At 42.1% G+C, this 25081-nt stretch overlaps 1 protein-coding gene across 1 annotated transcript; it reads right to left on the bottom strand.

The window, feature by feature from the left end:
* Positions 1-1500: 1500 nt before the first annotated feature.
* On the bottom strand, positions 1501-24903 carry AMPD1 (adenosine monophosphate deaminase 1). Its single transcript, XM_036088503.2, is given in 17 exon segments — positions 1501-1871; positions 2225-2335; positions 2757-2930; positions 3613-3733; positions 4614-4777; positions 4961-5087; positions 6733-6896; positions 7836-7967; positions 8281-8475; positions 9501-9630; positions 11761-11977; positions 15313-15478; positions 18531-18693; positions 19732-19912; positions 23519-23530; positions 24782-24866; positions 24868-24903. Coding segments are annotated over 17 exon segments (2337 nt in total). The 3' UTR covers positions 1501-1712.
* Positions 24904-25081: the final 178 nt, after the last annotated feature.

Here is a 25081-nt window from a genome sequence, read left to right as displayed (position 1 = left end):
CTGCATATCCCACACCGTTGTGAAACCATGAGCTGTGGACAATCAAACAGGAATTACCTTCTATGGTGGAAAAAAAAAAAAAAAGTAATGACAAGACATTTTAAAAATCGTGTCTTGATGAGGAAATAAGTCAATATTGTTTGCCTAAATTTTGAACAGTGATCTTCACGGACTACCCCCTTCATAATCCCCAAATCTTTCCGTATTTAGAAAATTTCCCAAATAGTTGTCTAAGATGAAATTTTAAGCTAGAATAGTATGATTTTAAAACTTATTTCAAAATGCAAATTGATGTCAAAGTCCAAACTTTGCATTCAGGAAGATTATTTGGCAAAATGAGGCCGATTGAATTCCAAGTACCAAATATGAAACCAAATCTGGCATGGGTTCTATGGCTGTAATAAAGGAATTAACATGTATGTATTCTACTGCCCTCTCATGGGTAAGATGGAGATATAACTAATGGTAGTTAATGCCTTTTAAGTCTGAGAATAGAAAGTTTAATTTAGCAATCTGTATTATTTTGATGACATGGAGGACAAGGTAAAATAAAATCAGGTTCTCCAGGGGACTTACAAATAGTCAGCAAACAGAAGTTCAACTTCAGAAACCAGGGAGAGGATTCTTACAGGAGGGCTAGTATAAACATGCTGTCAGGATCACACCCATCCTTACAGCTACCTGTACAGAATGTGGAAACATGCAGGAATTTGCCTTTAATTTTTTTTTTCCATTTGAAAAGTCATTACTTGCTGAGATGTTTCACAAAATGTTCTTTTTCACATTTGTATGCACCCATCTTATCATTTCACACTGTGAACAACTTGAGAGTAGGAATGAAATCTTATTCTTTATACCTTTGCTGTCTAAATAGCACCCTATACTTGAGCTGTTTGATCAATAATTGTTTAATAAATTAAATAACTATCAGCCCAGCCACTAGATGGCAACACAGTTGTATGTGTAGAAGTAAGGTCTAGCTAATTGGAATTCTACCTGGCAGGCCTTGAGTAACAGGCAGGTTTCTAAAAAGGTACATGTGTATCTTATTTTGGTAAGTGAAGTTATTTAAAATGTACAAGGACAGCTGACTATAACTTTATTGCCAAGTATGTCCTTACAACTAAGAGTCCTTTTGCAAGATAAATTCTCCCTAAGTGTAATAGCTCATAAGTATGGATTTTCTATATTGGGCAACACGTGTTTTTGTCTAAGAACGCCAGTCTTCTGTTGTATCCTGTCAAAAGGATGTTTCAATGGTCCAAGTGCCTCAAGCAAATTTCATTCTATAAACCCAAAGCCTACATTCTCCCAATCGCAAGTCATTTGCTCAAATTTTTGCCCCGCCTCAAGTTATTATTAGTTATTAATAGTTTTTAAGGTGGGGCAAAAATATGAGCAAATGTGAGCAAATGTTTTGCCTGAAAGTCACAGAGACTCTGGAGTCAGACAAGCCTTTATCCCCATTGCTACCACTCAACAGATGTGTCCTTGTGCAGGTTATTAACTTCACTAACTTCAGTTTACTCATCTTCCCCCAAATGAAGGTAATATTATCTACTTCATAAAGTGAAAATGATTAAGTGAAATAATGTCAGTGGAATAATATCTAGTATAATCATTGGCTTATAGTAGAGATTCAATAACTGGTAACTATTATTATTCATATTCTCCAATGAAAATCTCACCCATATTATTATTTGGTTTATTATTTAGTCTCCTGATTTAAGGCCTTCAGCAATTAAATTAAGTTCATAACACCAGGTTTCATAGCGATAGGCCATGCGGATTTGGGCAACATTTGTCTTCCTGATATCATTTCCAATAGGGCCATCTTCAAGGTAATTGTTGCCCAGGAAGCTTGCTTTCTCCTGTAAGAGAAAAGGAAGCAGAATGACTGTTGTCTTTTTATCCTGATATAGACTATAATTACATCTTCCACAAAGATTCCTTCCTTATCTTACTGACAAAAGGAAAAAATAAACCATTAAAAGCACTCATCCAGTGCCTCAATGTTCATGGTCTGCTGAGAAGTCAAGTGTCCATTATTTGCCTTGCCAAAGGCATAGCCAGAGAGATAGAAGACTTCTTTCTAGTCCCTGTCCATAGTAACGGCATATGATTTGTGGGATAATTTTTCTACATGTGTTTCCCCAACTATCTTTTCAGTACTCAGTTACCAGGTCCTATATGCAGAAGGGCAACCAGTCAAGGACAGGTCTACCTCATGAGAAATTCCACATTGCAGAACACTGTTTCTTGCCACTTCACACATATCACAGGTACTCAGCTTGAACACTTGTGCAGCAATGGCATATTCTTCCATTAGGGGCTCCTTGGATTATTTATTTAAATGAGGCAAAAAAGAAAGAAGAAAAAAAAGAGTGTATTAAAAAAAAATAATAACATGCACCCAGCAGAAAAACTACAGTGAAATCCCTTGATTTGACTTTTAAATTCTAGTTGGGCAACAGGGTCATGTGGGTGGCTCAGTCGGTTAAGTGTCTGCCTTTGGCTCAGCTCAGGATCCCGGAGTCCCAGGATGGAGCCCCATGGGGGGCTCCCTGCTCAGTGGGAAGTCTGCTTCTCCCTCTTCCTCAGCTACTCCCTCTCACTCTGTTCTTCTCCCTGCTCATGTTCTCTCTCTCTCTCTCACTGGCTCAGTCTCTCTCAAATAAATAAATAAATAAAATTCTGGATGGGCAACAACAGTCCCGCCAAATATGCTTGTATCACTCAAGATTCCATATACGTACCTTGGTGAAGTGGAATTGCATTGGGTCATCTGTCGACAGTGAGATCATTAGTCCCTTTTGGAGGAAATCTAAAAAAGGATTTTTGGCATATTCTAGAAATAAGCTGTTGTTACTTAATGGTGACATAGCGATGGGAATCTGGGCTAAGAAAAACAAGTACTGTAACACAGGACTCTGAAAAGAAAAAGTGAAAAACAATATTTAAGGGTGTTGAAAAAGCGCTACAAACTAGAAGTGTTAAAACCCCATGATCTACCTCAAGTTTTAGCTTTCAACAAGATGATCATGTGTTCTTTAAATCCCTTAGTAAAGAACAATAGTAGTGTTTAAATGTAAATACTATTTAGAATAAATTTATTTGGGATCATCAATTTTCAGAAGCATTGAGTCAAACCAAATGTTTGAGTTTTAATTGCCTAAGTTAGATGGTCTGTCTCAGAGAAGAGACTTCACCTTGAAACAGTTGGGTTTTTGTTTTTTTTTTTCTCTCTACGAGAAAGTTCTCTGACTCTCACAAGAGGCGTTTGAAAACATGCTATAACAAGAAATCTGGTGAAAACCAGTTTAAGGTAAGCCAAGCGCCTCTGAATTATCCCTTGTCAGAATTCTAAAATGGAAGCCCGAAGACCTGCATTCATTCATCCCTGCCACTAACTGGCTAGGTAATCTTGAGCACCTCCTTTCACTTCTCTGGCCTCTGTAAAATGAACTGCACTTCATAACCTCAAAAATCTTTTTTGCTCTGCTTTCATTTGATGCCAGTGTTGATAATGACTTGTGACAAAATGATATGGAAAAAAAAATTACTCCTCTAGCTCCAATATAAAAAATACTCGAAAGAGAACCTCCAACTTACCTTTTTTAAATTCAGGCCATGAGAGATATTATCTGCGGTCATGAATGCGGTCATGAGGTGGGTGAGAGCCCCAGCTTCCCCACAGTGAGGTCGGAACAGGAACGTATTCATGCCTCGTTCCCTAGGGAAAGGGAATTGCCATATAATCACAGGTGGCTGACTAGGACCTGGCAGCAATTCTGGGCATGGAGTGATTTACAAGCAAATCAGGTAGAAAAAAAAATAACACTCTGTAAGGGAGTGGAAGCATCTAAAGGATTCAGTAAGACTGGCAATTCCAAATCATAATCTTAATTCTTCCTGAACCCAGACTTCTGAAAAAAGAGGCAATAAAGGATAAGAGGGTATGGAGGAAAAGTCAAGATCTGATTACCTTCAGTTTCAACAGGAAATTTACCAATATCACCATGTTCTCATTTCTCCTGCTCAGGCTTTTGAGGGGGAAATGTTTCCAGAAAATGCTGTCATAATATTCCTCTATTCCTTACCCAAGTATATCAAGAAGGGTAACATGTGGAGTTTTATAATACATTGCACAGTGATTAGTATCAATTCCTAAACTGTGGAATTTCAGGAACTGTGAAAGTTACTGAAGGCTCCAAAATGTCCGTTCCTGCTACTAAATAAAGAAAGAAACCAAACAAAAAGACAAGGGCAAGAAGGGTCTGATTGGAGCCAGTCAGAAGCATCCCAGCAGTGCAGTGGGATGACCACCCAGGGCGCCAATGTCTGAGCAGAGGTGTGTCAAATAGAATCTTCTCCTTCTCCTGTGGCACCTGGGTGGCTCAGTTAAGCGTCTGCCTTTGGCTCAGGTCATGATCCCAGGGTCCTGGGATGGAGCCCCACAATCGGGCTCCCTGCTCATCGGGGAGTTTTCTTCTCCCTCTGCCCCTCACTCTGCTCTCGTACTCTCTCTCTCAGATAAATAAGTAAAATCTTAAAAAAAAAAAAAAAAAAAAAAAGGAATCCTCTCCTTCTAGCTCCAGTACTCGTCTACTTACTTTCTCAGGCTGTTGAGCACCGCAATGTTTGCATACATGTAGTAGGCATAGTAGGTGTAAGATGGATTCTTTTCCATTGTCCACTCCTCGGGCTTGGGGCTCTTGGACGAGAACATGTGTCCACTGTGTTTGGACTCATCGTCCACACTGTCGAAGCCAGTAATCTGTCCGGAACAGGGAGCCATGCAATGGGGTCAGTCCAACTGCAAGATTCCGGTCCTCAGACAAACTTTCAGCTCCCAAAGGCAAGGACCAAACGTCAGAGATAAGCAGCAAAAATGAATCACAGCTATGTGGGAGTCCTGGTTCATGCATAGCGACAGGAAGGCCTAACGGGTCATGCTTACATGCTTGAGGAAGACACTGAGGTCTGGGTGAGCCTGCGGGTTGATGGTGGCCTCAAACACGGGCATGAAAACATTCTCCAGCATCTTTCCGAAGTGTGGAAGGAAATTCTTAGATCGAAACACATCACTAGAGGCAAGAATGAAGAGAATTCAGGAGGAAAATATTTTTAGGATTGATAGCCCCTGTATGAGGGAAACAGAGGGCCAAATGCCTTGTTCAGGAAAAGACTGTGTCCATTCTAGGTACATTCTTTTTGGTTACCATAAAGAGGGATTCAGTTTAGAATGGGCCTAGAATACAAATTTCTTGCTGAACCAGTTGTCCTCATCTCTTCTACAAACCCTCTGTGGCAAAAATATTAACCTTCACAGCTAAGTGCAAATAGAAGATGAAGAGTATAGAAACTGTGTCACAAAAGATTCAGTGATTTATTTGTGGTGTATAAGATGGTGAGCATGAAATAGTTATTAAGAACACTTCTGGGGATGCCTAGGTGGCTCAGTCGGTTAAGCGTCTGTCTTCAGCTTAGGTCATGATCCCAGGGTCCTGGGATCGAGCCCTGCATCGGGCTCCCTGCTCATCAGGGAACCTGCTTCTCCCTCTGCCTGCCACTCTTTCTCTCTCCCTCTGACAAATAAATAAATAAAATCTTAAAAAAAAAAAAAAAAAAAAAGAACACTTCTGATATGCTGTAGCCAGAGACAATCTAACAAACTCTAATATAGCACTCGGTATATGCCATTCACTCTTTTAAGTGGCCAGAAATATTAGTGAATTTAATCCTCATAACAACTCAATATATTAGGTACCTTTATGACCCTATTTTAAAAAAAAATCATTTTAAGCAAGCTCTATGCCCAAAGTGGGACTTGAACTCACCATCCAGAGATCAAGAGGTGCATGCTTTACTGATTGAGCCAGTCAGGTGCTCCCATTTTAAAGATGAGGAAACAAAAGCACAGAGAGCTCATGAAACTTGCCCGAGGCCACACAGCTAATAAGTAATAGAACCGGGATTCAAGTATTGCCGGTCTAGGTCCAGAGTCCATGCTCCTACCACAGCTACTGCCTCTCTGTATAAGGATATAATACAGGAAGTTCTACCCCAGTCAAAAAAGCTACTTTTTTTGGCTAAAGAGACAGGAAGAAAACTCCTGCATTGCCAGAGCACACAGAACACAGGGGCAGGTGGCCAGAAAATATATAAACACTTAAGTTCGATAAAAGATCAATGATACTGAGCATCCCTGAGGGCAATGAGTAATTAGCAGGTAGTAATACCTTTGATAAATACTCATTGATTATGGAGAACTTGAGCACCTGTGGATGAGACAATTGGCAGATGGTGTTAGAGGTTCTGATACAAGAAAGCTATATCCCAGTACAGATAAGAATGGGAAAGAATGAACTGGACACAGAGAGGAAGACCAAGAGAAAGAGAAAAATGGAATAAAGTGTACATAGTTCTTATCCTAGCTAAGTTTTAAATATTCTCAGTGAGTTATTTTGTGATCTGCATAAAGTCCTGTGTTTTAAAAAAACAAAACCAAAAAACCTGGTTAGAGAACTGAACTGAAATGATCTTCTTAACTCCTGTCTCTGGTCAAGAGTGTTGAACCTGGAGTGGACAAAACCAGGCCCCCAGGACCCAGTTCTGAGTGCCGCTATAACAAAGCTTATTGTGACTGCTGCATATTCCTCGTTCGTGTGGACGAGGTCTGACAGGTGGGATGAAGCCAGGCTTTAGGGTCTCCGATGGGGAGGTACGTACTAGATCCTGGGGACCTGGATCATCCAGGTCATGTTGGGGCAGTAGATGCGGTTACGGACAAACCAGCTGGACAGTTTGCTCCACTCATCAGGACTGCGGCCGTAGATTGACAGGCGGGGCTCGGCGTGCTGGTACTTGGCCTCCACCAGGTCTGCGCCTACCTCCTGCAAAGCCAAGAGAGGAATCCAAAGCCAGGAATTCCCACAAGTCCCTCAGGGGTCTAAACCTGTGGGGTCTAGGGAGTGGAGGTAGGTACTAAGAACAGAGCATGTGTGAAAGGAAGCCAGAGGGAAACTATTCCAGGTTAAGATCTGAGGAAATTGAGGGGCACCTGGGTGGCTCAGTCTGTTAAGCGTCTGCCTTCGGCTCAGGTCATGAGTTCAGGGTCCTGGGATCGAGTCCTGCCCGCGTTGGGCTCCCTGCTCAGTGGGGAGCCTGCTTCTCCCTCTCCCTCTGCCCCTGTTCCTGCTCTCTCTCTCTCTCCCTCTCTCTCTCTCATGTGGGTGCTCTCTCTCTCTCTCTAATAGATAAATAAAATCTTAAAAAAAGATCTAAGGAAATTGAGAGATGAGGGGAATCTAATCAGTAAGAGATGGATAAGACATAAAGGTGTCTACAGAGAGTGAAAAAGTCAGACAAGGGATGATGAGTTATCCTATCCAGGTGCCTGAAAAAGACATTCAGTTTTTCTTACACCTCCTACTTGCGAAAACACACATCTCCCAAGTCCACCATGTCATTCCTGTGTCCTAGTGCTCAGGCCATGAAGATGAGAGTGGATTCCAATCCTACCTCTTTCCAGGCTTACAACTCCCAGAGCCCAAAAAGAGTCCTTAGTCAGTCCCAAATCCACACCCTCAGCTTCTGGGAATAGAAGTGTTTTAAAATCATTTGAGTGGACATTTCCAAAGAAATTCTTATATTCATTTCTGTGGTGCTTGGCCCCAGGGATAGCACAGTTCCTGCTTCCTTCTTCTCCCTCCTTTCCCTCCCTCCCTCCTTGCTTCCTCCTCTCTTCTCTCCTTCCTACCCTTCCTCCCTCTCATCCTCTCCCTCCTCAAGAACCAGTCCAGGTACCATAGACCTGGTTGGTTCCTCCTCACCTTGATAATAGTGGCAAAATATTCTCCATCAATATAATTGTCTGTTTTTAGGTAGAGGTCTCGTAGTTCACTTGCTCCTACAGGATTGTATTTGTCATTGAACTTATCAAAACGCTGGAAGGTCTGGCGTCCCTGAATCAGGAAACAGGAGCGCAAGTGTATCATTATACATAGGACATATGTATAATGGGACATATGGGACATAGAGAGCTAGGGAATGGCCACCAGGCACAGGAGCCTGGGAACAGGGGGAGGGGTTGGTCTCCAAGAATGGAATCTGGGACAGTTGACAACGAGTGAACCTCAAAATTATCTGTGGGTGCTTTCAGCCAGCATGGTCAGCCGACATGGTTAAGAGGGCTCTGAGAAGGGGGGAGTTTGTAGGAGAAAGGCCTGTGAGGTTCTCAGTATGAGCATGAAACTGACATAATCTTTTTCAACCTACAGCATGAACATCCAGAGAATCAACAGTCAGGTCGTAGGGATGCATTTTTAATTTGGCAAAAAGTTCCTTTAGGGTCAGATTTTTCTCCTTAGTGCTATGGACCACTCTGTTAGCATCAGTCTGGTAAGATTTCTTAATAAAGCGCAGCAGATGTTTCTGGTTCATGCAAGCAGCTGCATGGATGTGGGTGTCCACCTGTGTGTACATTCAGAGAAAGAAAACCAACAATCAGCCTTAGTCATGCTGCTCTGTTAGAGAGTGCCTGCACACCCCACTGAGGCAGGAGAAAGGAATAAATGGAGGGGTATGACTTGACAGCTGGTAAACGTGGCCCAGCCGAAAAGAACCCATAGCACCTCCTTGTACCCTTGCAAGAATGTGACAGGTTAGGCGGATGTAATAATAAAGCCCATTTCTCTTGGCTATCTGTACATCCAATTTACTCCCTACATTTGATCAACACAAAATTCTTGGGGACCATTCTCCACCCCCGAAATGAAGTAGCTGCCACAGCTTTCACCCCGAAGGGAGAAAGGATGGAAATCATGAAGCCATGGCCCAGTGATGGCATTTATGAGTTGGGTATTTTTACGATTACTATTTTATAAGCTAGAAATTTGATAGATTAATCTAGCCATGGTTACACAGGTGGCTGAGCCAGGATTTGGTCCCAAATATCTGCTCGTATATTATCTATCCCCACTTCTTGCCATCACTTAAATGGTCAGAACACGTCTTGGAAGTGTTTCTAAGTTGATTAGTTTTCCATAGTCCTTAGTGCATTTGATACTCATAGTCCTCTTGTGAGCTAGACTGAGCAGATGTATTTCCCAATTTTACAAATGAGGAAACTGAAACTCAGAAATATTTAATCACTTCCCCCAATATCTTAGAGTCAGGAAGTAGAAGAAAAAGGACTAGAATAAAGATCTTCCAAATCCTCGAATAGCAGTTTTTGAGATTTCATTTGTTTTTGTTGTTTTTTTTGTTCACGATCATCATAACTTTTTGTGGCAAGAATGTGGTAAACCTTTCTGTGTGGAAAACAATAGAAATGGCATTTTAACCTTTTAGAATAATTCATCTATGTTCACTAAATCCACTGAACCTGCAGGAATCTTACGGTAATCAGAGAAACAGTATCTTTCTTGTACCACTCAAGAACTAATTGGGTTAATGTTTTTGCCCAGCAGTGACCTCTGAGCAGTGACAATGTTTACCTTCCTGCAGTTATAAAAATCTCGGTGGGGGTTGTTCTTCAGCTCCTTTAACTCATCCATCTCGTTGAGCATCTCATGCACCTGGAACTTGGAGGAGAGGAACTTCAGGCGCCGGTGGGTATAGGTCTTACTGTGAAAAATTAAATCACATAATTCTGAAACATTCAGACAATTAAGGAAAATAGACATGATTTCAAAACCATCAGGACCCTTATTACCTATAGGAAGCAATTACTGGAACGAACATTTCAGTTTGCAGTTAATCTCACTTGAAAAGTATTGGGCTCCTGGAGCTCAATCTTTTCATCAAAGTTGGACAGAATAATGAAGGAGGATTTGGGAAGGCATTTAAAAGCCAGGGGAGAGGGGCGCCTGGCTGGCTCAGTTGGAAGAGCATGTGACTCTTAATCTCGGGGCTGTGAGTTCGAGCCCCACATTGGGTGTAGGGATTAGTTAAATAATAATAATAATAATAATAATAATAATAATAAAAAGCCAGGTAAGACAATGTTGCTCAAGACTAAGGGCCCTGGCTTTGGAGATGGCAGATTCGGGCTTGAATCCTGGCTCAGCCAGCTGTGTAACTTTGGGCACATTACTTAACTCATCAAAGTCTCAGCTTATAAAACTGCAATTTTAAAAATACCCACCTCAGAGAATGATGAGGAGGAGGGAGGAAATAATGTACATGAAGGGTTTCACATAGTATTTGAACATAGTAAGTACTTAGTAAATACTCATTCTTACTCTGAGTAGTAATAGTCCTAGTAGTGGTGGTGTTAGTAGTGGTGGTGATGGTGGTAGTAGTGGGGGTGGGGGTAGTAGTGGGGGTGACGGTAGTAGTGGGGGTGGTGGTGGTAGTAGTGGGGGTGGTGGTAGTATTGGGGGGTGGTAGTATTGGGGGTGGTGGTGGTAGTAGTGGGGGTGGTGGTAGTATTGGGGGTGGTGGTGGTAGTAGTGGGGGTGATGGTAGTATTGGGGGTGGTAGTATTGGGGGTGGTGGTGGTAGTAGTGGGGGTGGTGGTAGTATTGGGGGTGGTGGTAGTATTGGGGTGGTGGTGGTAGTAGTGGTGGTGATGGTGGTAGTAGTGGGGGTAGTAGTATTGGGGGTGGTGGCAGTAGTAGTGGTGGTGGCAGTAGTAGTGGTGGTGGTGGTAGTAGTAGTTGGGGTGGGGGTAGTAGTGGGGGTGGTAGTATTGGGGGTGGCGGTAGTAGTGGGGGTGGTGGTAGTATTGGGGATGGTGGTGGTAGTAGTAGGGGTGGTGGTAGTAGTGGGGGTGGTGGTGGTAGTAGTAGGGGTGGTGGTAGTAGTGGGGGTGGTGGTAGTATTGGGGGTGGTGGCAGTAGTAGTGGTGGTGGTGGTAGTAGTAGTTGGGGTGGTGGTGGTAGTAGTGGTGGTGATGGTGATAGTAGTGGGGGTGGGGGTAGTAGTGGGGGTGGCGGTAGTAGTGGGGGTGGTGGTGGTAGTAGTGGGGGTGGGGGTAGTAGTGGGGGTGGTAGTATTGGGGGTGGCGGTAGTAGTGGGGGTGGTGGTAGTATTGGGGGTGGTGGTGGTAGTAGTAGGGGTGGTGGTAGTAGTGGGGGTGGTGGTAGTATTGGGGGTGGTGGCAGTAGTAGTGGTGGTGGTGGTAGTAGTAGTTGGGGTGGTGGTGGTAGTAGTGGTGGTGATGGTGATAGTAGTGGGGGTGGGGGTAGTAGTGGGGGTGGTGGTAGTATTGGGGGTGGTGGCAGTAGTAGTGGTGGTGGTGGTAGTAGTAGTTGGGGTGGTGGTGGTAGTAGTAGTTGGGGTGGTGGTGGTAGTAGTGGTGGTGATGGTGATAGTAGTGGGGGTGGGGGTAGTAGTGGGGGTGGCGGTAGTAGTGGGGGTGGTGGTGGTAATAGTGGGGGTGGGGGTAGTAGTGGGGTGGTGGTAGTATTGGGGTGGTGGTAGTGGTGGTGATGGTGATAGTAGTGGGGGTGGGGGTAGTAGTGGGGGTGGCGGTAGTAGTGGGGGTGGTGGTGGTAGTAGTGGGGGTGGGGGTAGTAGTGGGGTGGTGGTAGTATTGGGGTGGTGGTAGTAGTGGTGATGGTGATAGTAGTGGGGGTGGCGGTAGTAGTGGGGGTGGTGGTGGTAGTAGTGGTGGTGATGGTGATAGTAGTGGGGGTGGCAGTAGTAGTGGGGGTGGTGGTGGTAGTTGGGGTGGTGGTGGCGGTAGTAATGGGGGTGGCGGTAGAAGTAGTGGTGGGAGTAGTAATAGGTCAGACATCATTAAACACTTACACAGGTCCTTGGGCAATTAAAGCAAGTAAAAAATTCATATCATCTAAGAAGGTGTCCATATTTAGATAAGGGAGTGGCTTGGGCTCATCTTTACCGGCTGCTGCCTCATTAGGATAGACGTAAACTATACCATCTTTCATTTTGAGATGATAACCGAGGTTTTCTGGGAGGTCATCAGTTCGGAAGGGGTCTTCTTTCTTCATAGGAGGGGTAAAGACTTTTTCAATAAAACACAGAGTAAAATAGATCAAGAAATAAGATAAATGGCCGCATAAAAATAACCAAAATATGAAATGCTGTAAGATCTCATTCGTCTGGAATCCTGTACGTCATAGGTTATAATTATCCAGGGCTCAGCTAAAGTTTATTTTTATATTATTTTCCAAAGGGGCTAAATTAGTAGTGTAAAATAACCGTAAGATCGTTTCTAGCGTAAGAATGATTTTCAAGCTCTTTAGAAGTATTGTTCACATAATTGATGTAGTACTTACAAATAATTTTATCTACTACAGTAGGTTATCAAAGGCTTTCTGTTTAGAACATTTTATTAGCTTATGAGATAATTGCATAGAAATAAAAGTCAAACTACAGTCAAAAAGTAGAATTTGGATCTTTTCCTTAATAAAACCAACCATCTCTGTAAGTCTTAACTTAGAGCAGTTATTTTTTAATAGACTTTATATTTTAGAGCAGTTTTAGGTTCATAGCAAAATTGAGCACCAGGTCCACAGGTCCCATATACTCCTACCCCCACACAGCACTGCCTTATTCACTATCCGCACCCTCCACCAGAGTGGTACGTTTGTTACAATGGATGAACATACACTGGCAGGTCATAACCAGCCAAAGTCCATAGTTTACCTTAGAGTTCACTCTCAGGGTTGTACATTCTATGGGTTTTGACAAATGTCTAATGACACATATCCACCATTATAGTATCATGCAGAATAGTCTCACTGCCCTAAAGAGCCTTTGTGCTCCACCTAGAGTGGATTTCATATAAATGGAAATATGAAATAAATTCTTACTATAAGAATTATAGTTCTTGTTATAATATATGACCCACCTTTTATTTATTTATTTTTTTAAAGATTTTATTTATTTATTTGAGAGAGAGAATGAGACAGAGAGAGCATGAGAGGGTCAGAGGGAGAAGCAGACTCCCTGCCGAGCAGGGAGCCCGATGTGGGACTCGATCCCGGGACTCCAGGATCATGACCTGAGCCGAAGGCAGTCGCTTAACCAACTGAGCCACCCAGGCGCCCTGACCCACCTTTTAAAGCACCTACGATTTTACAATGTCTGCCAAAGGAATTGAGAAGGGATTTTGTGGGTAAATGTCCCCTTCTTTCCAGTGCTAACAATTTCAACCTAAGAAAGCCAAGAACAAATTCCGTGCTGTCATGGCCTGTAACGCGCTTAGCCTTTTACTTTCAACAAGTATGTGCCCAAGGCAGCAGGAAGTCTTCAGTTTGTAAGTGATGACTAATGGCCAGAGTGGGGAAAATAATATAGAAAGAAAAACTCACACATTTTCTATTCAAAACTGGGAGCTAAGGAACATGAGAGATGTGAAACAGTATGTTGCTGTGTCAAATCTTAATTTTCGAATCTTTATACTTAAACATCCTAGAGAGGCAAAGCATAATTTAGAAGAAACAAAGGCAAAACAGATATCCTAAATGTCACTATTGTAGAAAATAGGTAAACTGATTTGATGCATTACCAAACTGGATACATGTTTAATATGATTTTAATATTAAAAGGAATTATAGAGAAGAAGTGGCGGAACTGGAAATCTTTAATGATATCACAATCTGAAGTTCAGAAACACTTTAATATTTGCCTCCTTTGAAATTTCAATCCTAGAAGTATATTCTGAAAGATGTAAAGCAACTACACAAAGATTTTTATATAAAGCCATTTATTGTAGCCTTATTGGAAATACATTTTTAAAAGTCAGAAATCTAAACGCCTAAAAGTAAGAATTGGTTAAACAAATTATGATAAAGTTATACAATAGAAATCTGTGAAATTATTAAAATCTGATTATTGAAAAATAGGTACTTAACTTCATATAAGGCAGAAAGTAAAAAAGTGAGATATGTAAATAAAGTACTATGGAAAGTCAAAACATATAGCTTAGATTTATCCAGAGGTTAGAGGAAGAGAGGAAATGATAGTATCTGGGCTGCACATTGAAGGATGAGGTTGGATCTGGACATTTGGACATACAGAGAAAAAGTGAACTGTTCCCCTGTTCAGGCACAGGGCACAGAATGACAACAGTACAGGGGCAGGAAAGGGCTGAACCAAATGGAGGACAGGAAATACTTCCCACCAGAACAGAGGTGGAGTAGATAAATAGGATGAGGGTGCAAGACCAAAAATCAATAAATAAAATGTAGTTAGGAGGCCAGCTGATGGCAGGCCTTGAATGCCAGGCTAAAGACTGGACTTAACTTCGTAGGTGATGAGCAGCAGTGAAAGGTTTTTGTTAGGAGAAGGACATGTTCAGATCTGTTTTAATAATTGGCACTAAAGTGAATATGAACCGAAAGGGAGTGAGATTAGAATTTAACAGAGTAGGTCAGAAACTATGGCAGTAATCTGGACAAGGAGAAATATAGGCCTAAATTAGGGTTTGGGGAATAGCAAAGAGGGGAGATTTTGAGAGATATTGTACGGAATTAATCATATGATTGTGCACGTGGGCAGGAGAGACAATGGATCAAAGATGAGTATGATATTTTTAGACTGGGTTACTTCTACAGTCGTCCCTCCTTATCCATAGGGGATATGTTCTCAGACGCCCAGTGGAAGCCTGAGACTGTGGATGGTACTGAACCTTGTATATACTATGTCTTTTCCTACATACCTATTAATGGGCTACTGCTCTATCAACTTACTTGTTTTTGTATAAATTAGGCACAGTAAGAGATTAACAACAACAACTAATAATAAAATAGAACTATTATAACAATTTACTGTAATAAAAGTTAGGTGAATGTGGTCTCTTTTTTTTAAGATTTTATTTGTTTATTTTGAGAGAGAGAGAGAGAGAATGAGCATGAACGGGGGGAGGGGCAGAGGGAGAAGGAGAGAGAGAATCTCAAGCAGACTCCCCGCTGAGCACAAAGCCTGACACGGGGCTCAATCTCATGACCCTGAGGTCATGACCTGAGCTGAAATCAAGAGTTGGATGCTTAACCAACTGAGCCCTCAGGTGCCCCTCTCAAACTATCTTATTGCCCTATACTCACTCTTCTTGGGATAATCACGTGAGATGATAAAATGCCTACGTGAGATGAGGTGAGGTGCTTGATGTAGGCATTGTGACCTAGCATAAGGCCACTACAGACGTGACAATAAATCAGGAGGATCATCTGCTCATGGACCTCAGCTGGCCTCGGGTAACTGAAACCGCAGAAAGCCAAACCATGGAAACCATGGATTGGGTGGGGGGGGACTACTGTAATCTAGGGGCATATTTGATATTTAGTAGCTAAACCTAAAGATCTATTTCATACACTGCATAAGATAATTACTTACCTGGGTAGAAGCTCTCATTTTCTACCCAAGCCTCACCCTCCATGTGCCGCAAGTACTTGGAAGGGGTTTTAGGGAACCTCTGGAATGACTTCTGCATATACCTCTCCCGTATACACAATGCCCTGTATAGACCTTTGCAAACCATTTCGAAATCTTCAACTGTAACCTGCCGAGAAAATGTCAGAGTATCAGGAGTCGCTCCTGTGAAAATCCAAGAAGCGGGTTAAGTTTGTTTTTGGTACGAGCTCACTCTCCTGGTTATTGCTGCCCATGCTGAACCTTGCCTGCTCACATGGCTGCTTCCTACTTGACTTGGGCCCTGGGTCTTCCTCCAGGAGCAGGTCCTGAAGTTTTTCCAACTCTTCTGTTTCTACTAAAACTCACCTGCTCTGTAAGACTTTGCTTATATAGTCTGGTGCTTGTTTGGGGGTTTTGCCAGAAAGCAGTGATTATCTAGCAAATGTGATTAAAAGATCCCATTCTAACATGGAGAATACTTTCTTCCTTCCAGGTAACATATGGAGTTTTGTTTGTTTGTTTGTTTGTTTTTTTAAAGATTTTTTTTTTTTTTTTAATTTGACAGAGACACAGCGAGAGAGGGAACACAAGCAGGAGGAGTGGGAGAGGGAGAAGCAGGCTTCCCGCCGAGCAGGGAGCCCGATGCGGGGCTCGAACCGAGGACCCCGGGATCATGACCTGAGCTGAAGGCATACGCTTAACGACTGAGCCACCCAGGCGCCCCTAACATACGGAGTTTTTACGTATGGGCTTCTAAAGACAGTATCTCAACTGAAAGACGACGTCACTCTAATTTGAGAATTCACACTACTTTTTGGTCAGTGAAGGAAATATTTGGGGATGAATAAAGTGTCACACATCCTTCCAACCCTGTCATGCACGCACTGCCTTCTATATCTATAGATGCATCAGGACATCACCCATTCTTTTGGATGGTTTTAAACTTTTTTTGAAGATTTATCTATTTATTTTAGAGAGAAAGAGAGCATGAGGGGAGGGGCAGAGGGAGAAGCAGAGAGAATCTTTAAGCAGACTCCACACTGAGCACAAAGCCTGACATGCGGCTTGATCCCAGGACCCTGATATCAGGACCTGAACCAAAACCAAGAGTCGAATGCTTAACCAACTTTGACACCCAGGCACTCCACTCTTTTGGATGGTTTTATTTTATTTTATTTTATTAAAGATTTTATTTATTTATTTGAGAGAGAGAATGAGAGACAGAGAGCATGAGAGGGAGGAGGGTCAGAGGGAGAAGCAGACTCCCCGCTGAGCAGGGAGCCCGATGTGGGACTCGATCCCGGGACTCCAGGATCATGACTGGAACCGAAGGCAGTCGCTTAACCAACTGAGCCACCTAGGCGCCCCATCTTTTGGATGGTTTTAAAGAGAATTTTACCCATGGCTAAAAATAGCAAGATTCTAGAGTAACATTTTCTTAGAACTGCCGGAAATTTCCTAAACTGGCCTCTCCCATGTGCCATCCCCGACTCCTGGCTGAGCCTGGCACGCCCAAGGAGTCATAACTTGAAATCATTGAATGCTCATCATCAGAGCCCACAGACTTTCTGGGACCAATATAAGTGTTCCCAGTGTTTGAGGTCCAGATATTGATCCCAATCAGTTGAACTCTTTTTAAAGGCTTGCTGACCTTAGCTAAGAAAGTCTGGCTCAGGTGCTAGAGCTAGGGTTCTGCTTCTAATGTGGCATGCTTGTTCCTTTGCCACATAATGGGCCACCAGTCTATCTTCTCTAGGATAAGAGCTGGAAAAGATATTCACCTTGGTGTCTTCAGCACTTAGCACACAATGCCTCACACAGAGTAGGTGCTCAATAAGACCTGATTAAATGAAATCATTTGATTATCAGGGATTAATGGCCTTGGAAACCTAGTCCTGATCTCCCTACCTCTCTGTTCAGTTACAAGGGTGAAGACCGATGGGGCATAGACCACAACCCGGTAGGGTGTTGCTCATCAGCTCAGCCACATCCAGCCAACAGGTACTGCAACACACTGGTTCTTCAAAGACTCCAGGCCATGGTTTCAGGTGCCCTCCAGCTTTCAGAGGAGAAGCAGCTACTCCCTGACTTCTGTGAACCTTGTCCTCCCTCCCATCTTCCTTCTTTTTATTTTTATTCCTACCAAGTACAGAGGTATCAAGTTTGTCTCCTAATTTTTATGGCTTTTTTTTTTTTTTTAACTCCAGAGGTCTCCAATCTTTGTTTTCCCTCTCTCTATTAAACATCTCCTTTCAGTTATTTACTATCTAAAACGCCCGCCATTTGCAGAGGACCCATGTTATCGTACAGAAAGTGAACAAACCAGAATCGTGTTTGTTTCCTTGCTCTGTCACTTTTAAGTATCTTGGAACTGACCCTAAGGGGGTCAGTTACATGAGAAGAGGGCTTAGGATGGATCATTAAAACTATATTTGGAGTATAGACTGATAGCTAACCATCAGTTTCACCAATATGATGCTGATTCTGCAAGTCCACGTGGCAGAGATTTATTAGTTGCCCAACTGTTCTGGATAGGACAGGCAGGTCAAGTTGTTTGTGACATGAGTTTACTATCCCTGTGGCATAACTAGAGTCTATTCCAGGCAATAACCTACTGTGTAAGCATCTGTAATGAAATGGGAGATGACCGTTGGTCAAACAAAAACAATAGCCCCATTAGAATTTTCTAGCCTCTCATCTTCCTTCTTTTCTCTGGGCTCTCCACTCTTCTCATCTCTCTCTCTTTCTTCCCATCTGTTTTCTTTGATTCGTTTATGCTACCCGCAGCCCTTCTCTCTAGTCTAGGGCTGTCCTGGGCCCATCTTTTCCCAAGAGCCCCCTGTGTCTCCCGAGGCTCCCTGTCCGACTTTGTGATAGCCTCGGTGAGACTAGCCCACCAGCTGTTCTCGTTGTCTCCTGTGCCCAAATTTGTCTAGTGTATTCTGTAACATACACTGCATTCTACCACATATTCTCCATGTGCAAGCAAATGAGATAAAAGGAGGATAAATTATGTGGGATGATAGAGCAAAACAGAAATAGAAGGTCTAGCATATTGGTATTGAGAGGCAATAAGGAAGTATAACAAAGGATGGCTTAGCTAACACCTTCCTCAGTAGGAAGGGGACGAAGCAAGGAAGCTGAAACAATCAAGCTGTGTCTTCCCAGCAGCTGCATCTGAGGGGCAAGGAGCGACTCACCCCCGAGGCATAATCTCCAGTGATCTGCACTCTTTGGAAGTCAGGCACGGTCTGGTAGGTTGGAGATGAAATGTATTCGCTGATGTGGGACAGTTTGGTGGAAGATGTTTCACTTTGGGGAATGGACAAGTTAATGGTCTTCTGTCCATGGGAACGTTTTTTCCTGGGTTTGAAATGCAAAAATAAAAGGATTTAACTTTGGCTTCATTGGGAGTCTCATTGTGATAGATTGAGGTTTCACTGTCCAATTTCATTTTGAGGACAAAAGGTGAACATTAAAATGACAGCGGGTGTCACAAACAGGATCCAACCATATGGGAAGAGGTATCACATGACTGTATTCCCTTCTTCCTGGTAGCCCTTGGAACAGTGGGCCTTCGGGAACATGCTAGAAGGCTTTCAGCATGACCTTGTTCTTCACGGGCAGATGGGCAGTCTGGGTACCACAGGAAGCACAGGCTATGTCAGTTACTACCTGTGTCTTTTTGTGCTTGTTCTTAAACTCTTGAGCTTGTGTTGCCCCATATGAAAAAGTAGTGTAATAATACCCACCTTATAAGAATTCGGTGAGATTTAGTGTATGGAACTTATAAGTTGCTTAATCAATATTACTTCCTCAAATCAAGGAGTATTTATTGAGTTTCTACTTTGACCCAAGACTTACGTTAGGTCCTATGGGGCATGCCCAAGAAGGTGGATTGTTGTTCTTTCCTTAAAGACATAAAATGAAAAGGAGGACCAGGGCAGAAAGGCAGAAATGGAGGGTTGTATCCCTGAGGCCCGGAGAAGGTCAGATTGACCAGAGGGCAATATTCGTATCAGATAGCACAGTGCTAAAGTTGGCTAGAACCAAACTCTGAAGATGAGGCTCTCGTGTTCTGGTTTCTATACCCATGGTGTGTAAGCTGAGTATGTACCCAGCAGCCATCAGCCCACAGTGGTTTGGAGCAATTTGCATAGAGCTCTCATCCTCTTGCTTGGGTAGATAGGGAGGTTTCAACTGAAGGAAGATGCGATGAGCACAGGAGGTCTACTGTTTTCTTCTTTTGAGTCATTGGTAATCTTGTCCTAGCTTATACAGTGCTGGGGTGGGGCGTCTTGGGGAGAGGGAAGAATTTTAGCTCTGGCACAGTGAACTATCTGCCCTGACATTTCCCCTTCCTGTGTCCCAGTGTCCCAACATTCCCCTTACACCACTTACCTCCTGTCTTTTATAGAGGTGGACGTGGCCTCCAGGCGGAATATATGTGCTCGCATCTCATGATGAGAAATTGGGCAGACTTCATCCACATCAAAGGGGGAAATCTCATGACGGCCTCCCTCATCTTTGACTTCAGAGGCAAACACTTTTTCAGCAAAGCTACGTAATGCATCATCAATTTCTAAAAGAGGTTTTCATGGGTTAGTATTTAAGCCCTTTGTCAGAGGTCATCAGAGAGTTCCTGCTATGTGTAAGGCACAGTGCTAAGGACTGCCCTGGGGGCATGGGTCCCCTATACTCTAACCAGCGTCCCAGAAACATGTCAGAGCTCAATGCCTGCTCTCTCTTTAGAGGTTTCTGGGTGGGTAGCTTGGAAATCCATTCTCAGAGACACAGGTCAGATTCTCACAGCACATCTCAGGAGGTCCTAAAGATGGGATTGGCTTCTTGCAGGACTAGCACTTAATCTAAGATCACCTGTTTCTGGCAGGGCTAAATCTGACTTCATAGTAACCATGCAACATAGTCCTTCTCATTAAATTGGTGAAGTTTTTCTGATGCTTGTGAAGATGTGAATAGGATTGTCAGTCCTTGGAGTTTTTCTTCCTAAAGAGAACCAGGGATCTAGGTAGTTCTGAGAAATAAATGTGTCCTTTGGGTCTGTCTTCCTCACAGAGCAGATACTGTGTCTCTCTCACACATTATTTCAAATCCTGAAAACTTGAGGATATGCTGGTATGTGGGGGAAGGGAGCCATTGAAATTTACTACCCAGTGTTGGGAGTCCCAATTCTTGTGGACACGTGGTCCTCCATAATGAATGACCCTTAGAAAGCCAATTTTACTCTTATATGCTTTAATATGCCCATCCTTTTTTTTTTTTTTTTGAGTTTATTTATTTTAAGTGATCACTACACTCAATGTGGGGCTCAAACTCAAAACCCTGAGATCGAGTTGCATGCTCTTCCAACTGAGGCACCCCTTAATATTCCCATTCTTAGAATGGTTGGAGGGGTGAGTTTTTGCTTGGCAATGACTAACCCTAAGACTCTCTGGATGTAAGAGAACTAATTTCATCATAGAGGGTGGTGATGGCCATTAAGTATCTGTTCTTCTGTTAAGTTCCATTGCATTTTCCACATACCCAGTTGTTTCATCATTACCTCTTATACTTCTAAAATCTCTTGGTATTTCCAGAAAAGAGCAGGTAGCAAATAATGAGACTGGCAAACAGCTAGCTATTTGAAGCAACAGGAGAAGATGGAACATTCTTCACATGATGACAAAGCAAACTGCTTGCATACTGCCCCATCAGTATCTATACAGGTCTCCAAAATGCCACATTTTCAGATTTAACCTAAGGAAGTGTAATGTGCTCAAGTCCCTGTTCTGCACTTACCGACACCTTCACCTTCCTCTGTCTTAGTTTCCTTATCTGTAAAGTGGTAAGACTAATACCTACAAAACCTCACTCATAGGCTGTCATGATAATGTATGTGGAAATGCTTTACAGAGTATAAAGCACCAGCTCAGACTGAATAATGTAACTTGGCAGCATTGGTCAGACAGCTATGTGGTATTGGGGTTAATTCTGGGCTATTAAGGAAATGATAAATGATATGACTTAGTTTAGGCTGAAGCATACATTGGAAATGATAGCAATTGATTCATAACTTTGCCAACACTGTCAGGTCATCCTGCTTTCAACATCTGGCTTAGCACAGGAGAACAACAGAAATCTACTCTACTGGCCAAACTTCATGCGTCTATTTGCTTCATTAAACTCAAGCACTGCCTGAAACTGAAAACCGTCTTTGGATGCTCTGGAGTAGTTCTTTGACAAGTACCACAATCCACAAAGGACCAAATGGAACTCGAAGTAGATACATTTGATAGTCTGAGAATACCTCCCCACCCCACTACCAACTGATCCCCAGAAATTAGTATCATTCCTCCATGAGAATCACAAGCAAGCACATGCGCCTCAAGGATGAATGGCAAGCAGAAGTTAGAAGAGGCTTCATGCACCATGAAAGGCAAATAAAAATAGGCTAGCTGGTTATGATGAGGAGGAGGAGGATGAGGATGGGGATGAGGATGAAGATGTAACTGGCTTGTCATGGTGGGTCTGTGGAAATGCTGCTGGAGGCCTCAGGAAGGACAGCAGGGAAATGGATGCCCAGAAACCAAACCCTACTTGCTAAAGATCCGGCTCTTCCAGAGTAAGCAGTCATTATCTAGGACCGCACATATCCATTTGTTTCATATTTTTAAACGTTATTGTTTTTACTAAGGTTGCATCTCCCTAAGCCACTAGAGACAGTTGAAAAGTAGAAACTCTACTGTCAAGAAGTGGTTTACATGATGCCCCCAAATTATATGGTTGATGTTTCCTTCCACTGAATCAACCAGTTGTTTTGACTTCCTGCAACCACAGCTGAAACTTGACTCCTAATTCAAGAACTCTGCCTTTCAAAAATATTTCAGGGAGTGGTGATGATTGTGGGAAGGAAAGAGTGAAACTGGTATTTCAAAAGATGATGAGATAAGATATGGTGACAGTCTGAATTTATGGAATAAAGGACAGATGACTCCCTTGGGTCTGTATAGATAATTGTTGAGTTCTTTTTTGAGCATATTACATTTGCAATAATGGAGCATCTGAGTGGAAATATCTTGAGGATAGGACATCTGCATTTACATATAGAATCAACAAGAGAATAGAAACAAGTAGTAGAATGATGAAGCCAGAACACTGAACTAGGAGTGGAGTGAGAAAAAGTGTCTGTGGAGGCTGGATGGCCTTGGGCAAACCACATAATCACAGGGAGTCTCAGTGTTCATCATCATAACAGGGGAATGCTAATAATAATGTCAACTTCAGAGAACTGTTATAAAGATTAAACAAGAAATACTTTAAAAACTACACAGTACTATAAAGAAGTTGGGAATTATTATTATTAACATGGGAAGTGCAAGATTCTTGAGAAAAGGAATATCATGCTTGCCTCTTCGCTCAACAGATCCAGAAAAGCATGCTTATTTCTCAGCAGTGCTGTAGGGGTGTGCAAGAAAGACAGGTCGTAGGTGTTTCGTCCGCCGTATCTCATCTCATAGAGGAACTCCAAGGCAGACCTACTATCCGTCAACTAAAGGACAAGTCTCATTTGAGATGGAGGGGAACATAGAGTTACAGTTTTATCTAAAGTGAGATTTTTATTTTATCTGGTAACAAAAATTTACCATGAAATGTTTCGTTTTGGAGCTGAGGATTTCCTAAGGCAAGACTCAATAGACCCCCTTGGCTAATCTATATCTAAAGAAGAACATCAGTTTATTTTAAAACATCAAATGAACGCCCCATGAGATTCTCTTTAAAAAATGGGGGTTTTTTGGAGTCCAGAAAATCCATGAGTTCATTTGCAATGCTATGGAATATCTATGGTCATTATTAATCTTTTTTAAAAAGATTTTATTTTTTTATTTGACAGAGAGAGAGCACAAGCAGGGGGAGGGGCAGAGGGAGAAGCCGACTCCCCACTGAGGAGGGAGCTCTACACGGGGCACGATCCCAGGGTCCCGGGATCATGACCTGAGCTGAATGAAGGCAGACGCTTAACCAACTGAGCCGCCCAGGCACCCCTGGTCATTATTAATCTTTGTTGGCTTTCAATGGTATCATTTAATAAACACTGCTGAAAAATACTCATGTTTCTGAATTAATGAATAGTATCATTTTTTAATTGACCCTTTGGCAAATAGCAGGAAAAATAGTCCAAAATACTCACGTTTTTCTTTAGCTGTATGAAGTAAAAAAAACCAAGATAAAATATATAAACAACTTTCAGAAATCATAGTGGCTGTTAATCGGTGCTTTGGAATAGAAAGGTGTAGACTGTACAAGAAAGGGGTGTGGTGGAATGTGATATTATAGTTATTCTTCCATTTACCTACAATTTGCTGCCATCCGAAACCCCTAGGAATATGGCCAGTACACATCCCTTTCTTTTCTTTTCCTTTCTAATATGGCTCTTTAAATTTATGTTTATAATTTTAAAGAGGTACACTTTGTAAAATGTGATTTTAAAGAAATCTGATCTGGAGAAATGGAAACTCTCTTACAATGCTTACAAAAAAAGCACATCTGGTAAACAATTTAGTAACACCTTCCAAACAGCCATGACTGATTTTCATCCTTAAAAATGGAAAAAGCTTTAGGGGCAAATATTGTTCTCAGAGTATAATTATACTTACCCAAATTGTAAAGAACCTAAGGGATTAGTTAAGAAAATTAAAATATTACACAGTCATTCAAAATGATGTTTAGGGAGAGTTTAAAAAACTATGGTAAATGATTAAGTCACAGTGTTAAGCCAAAAAAAGGCAGGATATAAAGTGAAATATGTATGTATGAAATAATCATAACAATGCTTTTAAAAATGCTTTAAATTTGCATAGAAAATAAATTGACATGTGAAAGGTGGTATCTTTGGATGATGGGATGGTGATTGTTTTTTTCTTACTACTACTTTCCTAAATGTTCTGCGTTCTCTACATGAGTGTTATTACTTTTATTTTCAGTGTAATTTCTCTTTCTTATTTCATAGGAGACATGTATTTCTTTTGTAATGAAAAAGACATTATTATTCTAAAAATTACTATGTGTACAAACCTGGATTGTGATTGGGTTAATATTTCCACTATGCTCATGGTTGTCAACTAATCCTCTAGCTAGAGACATTGTAGGGGACCCCTCTCAGAAAGGTGACGGCACCAGCTTTGTTTAAATGAGCAGAGTAGATTTTAAATATCTTCTACAGTTTTCAAACTGGGATCATCCAAGATGCTACCACATAATACAGTTTTAGGAAATTACCTCCCTTCCAAAACTAAAAAGAAAAAAATCCTTGAAAATCATGCCTTGCTTCTTCCTGAAAAGTATTATCAAAGCTACTCTGACCCTAAAGAAAGGATCATCAAAGCTGACAAGATGCTTAAAGGAATGGTTGCATTTAAAAGAATCGAGCTCTCCAAACACTTTGCACACCTACCTGCAGGTTTCAACAGAGGCATTGTTGCCGGGGTCCTGGACTCTAGGATAGCACAGTAGAAAGGAGGAGAGAGGAGGCTGTGGGGATGACTGCCTGACAGTATAAAATACCCTGACACTCATTTTATGATTTTGCTTTGCACCTGTAATCTGACCCTTCTCTGCTAAAAAGAGAGAGATGAGGTTTAGACTTATTTATAGCTTGAGGCAATTGACAGTGAAAAACAGGTGAAGCCTCTGGTCTTTACTCAGGGATTTCAGAGACGATATGTGCTAGTTCAGGAACTGCACTTCATTACCT

The sequence above is a fragment of the Halichoerus grypus genome, chromosome 5 (genome assembly GCF_964656455.1).
Source record: "Halichoerus grypus chromosome 5, mHalGry1.hap1.1, whole genome shotgun sequence".
NCBI classification, from domain to species: domain Eukaryota; kingdom Metazoa; phylum Chordata; class Mammalia; order Carnivora; family Phocidae; genus Halichoerus; species Halichoerus grypus.
The sequence above is the reverse complement of the archived record's forward strand: the minus strand, read 5'-3'. Positions and strand labels throughout refer to the sequence as shown.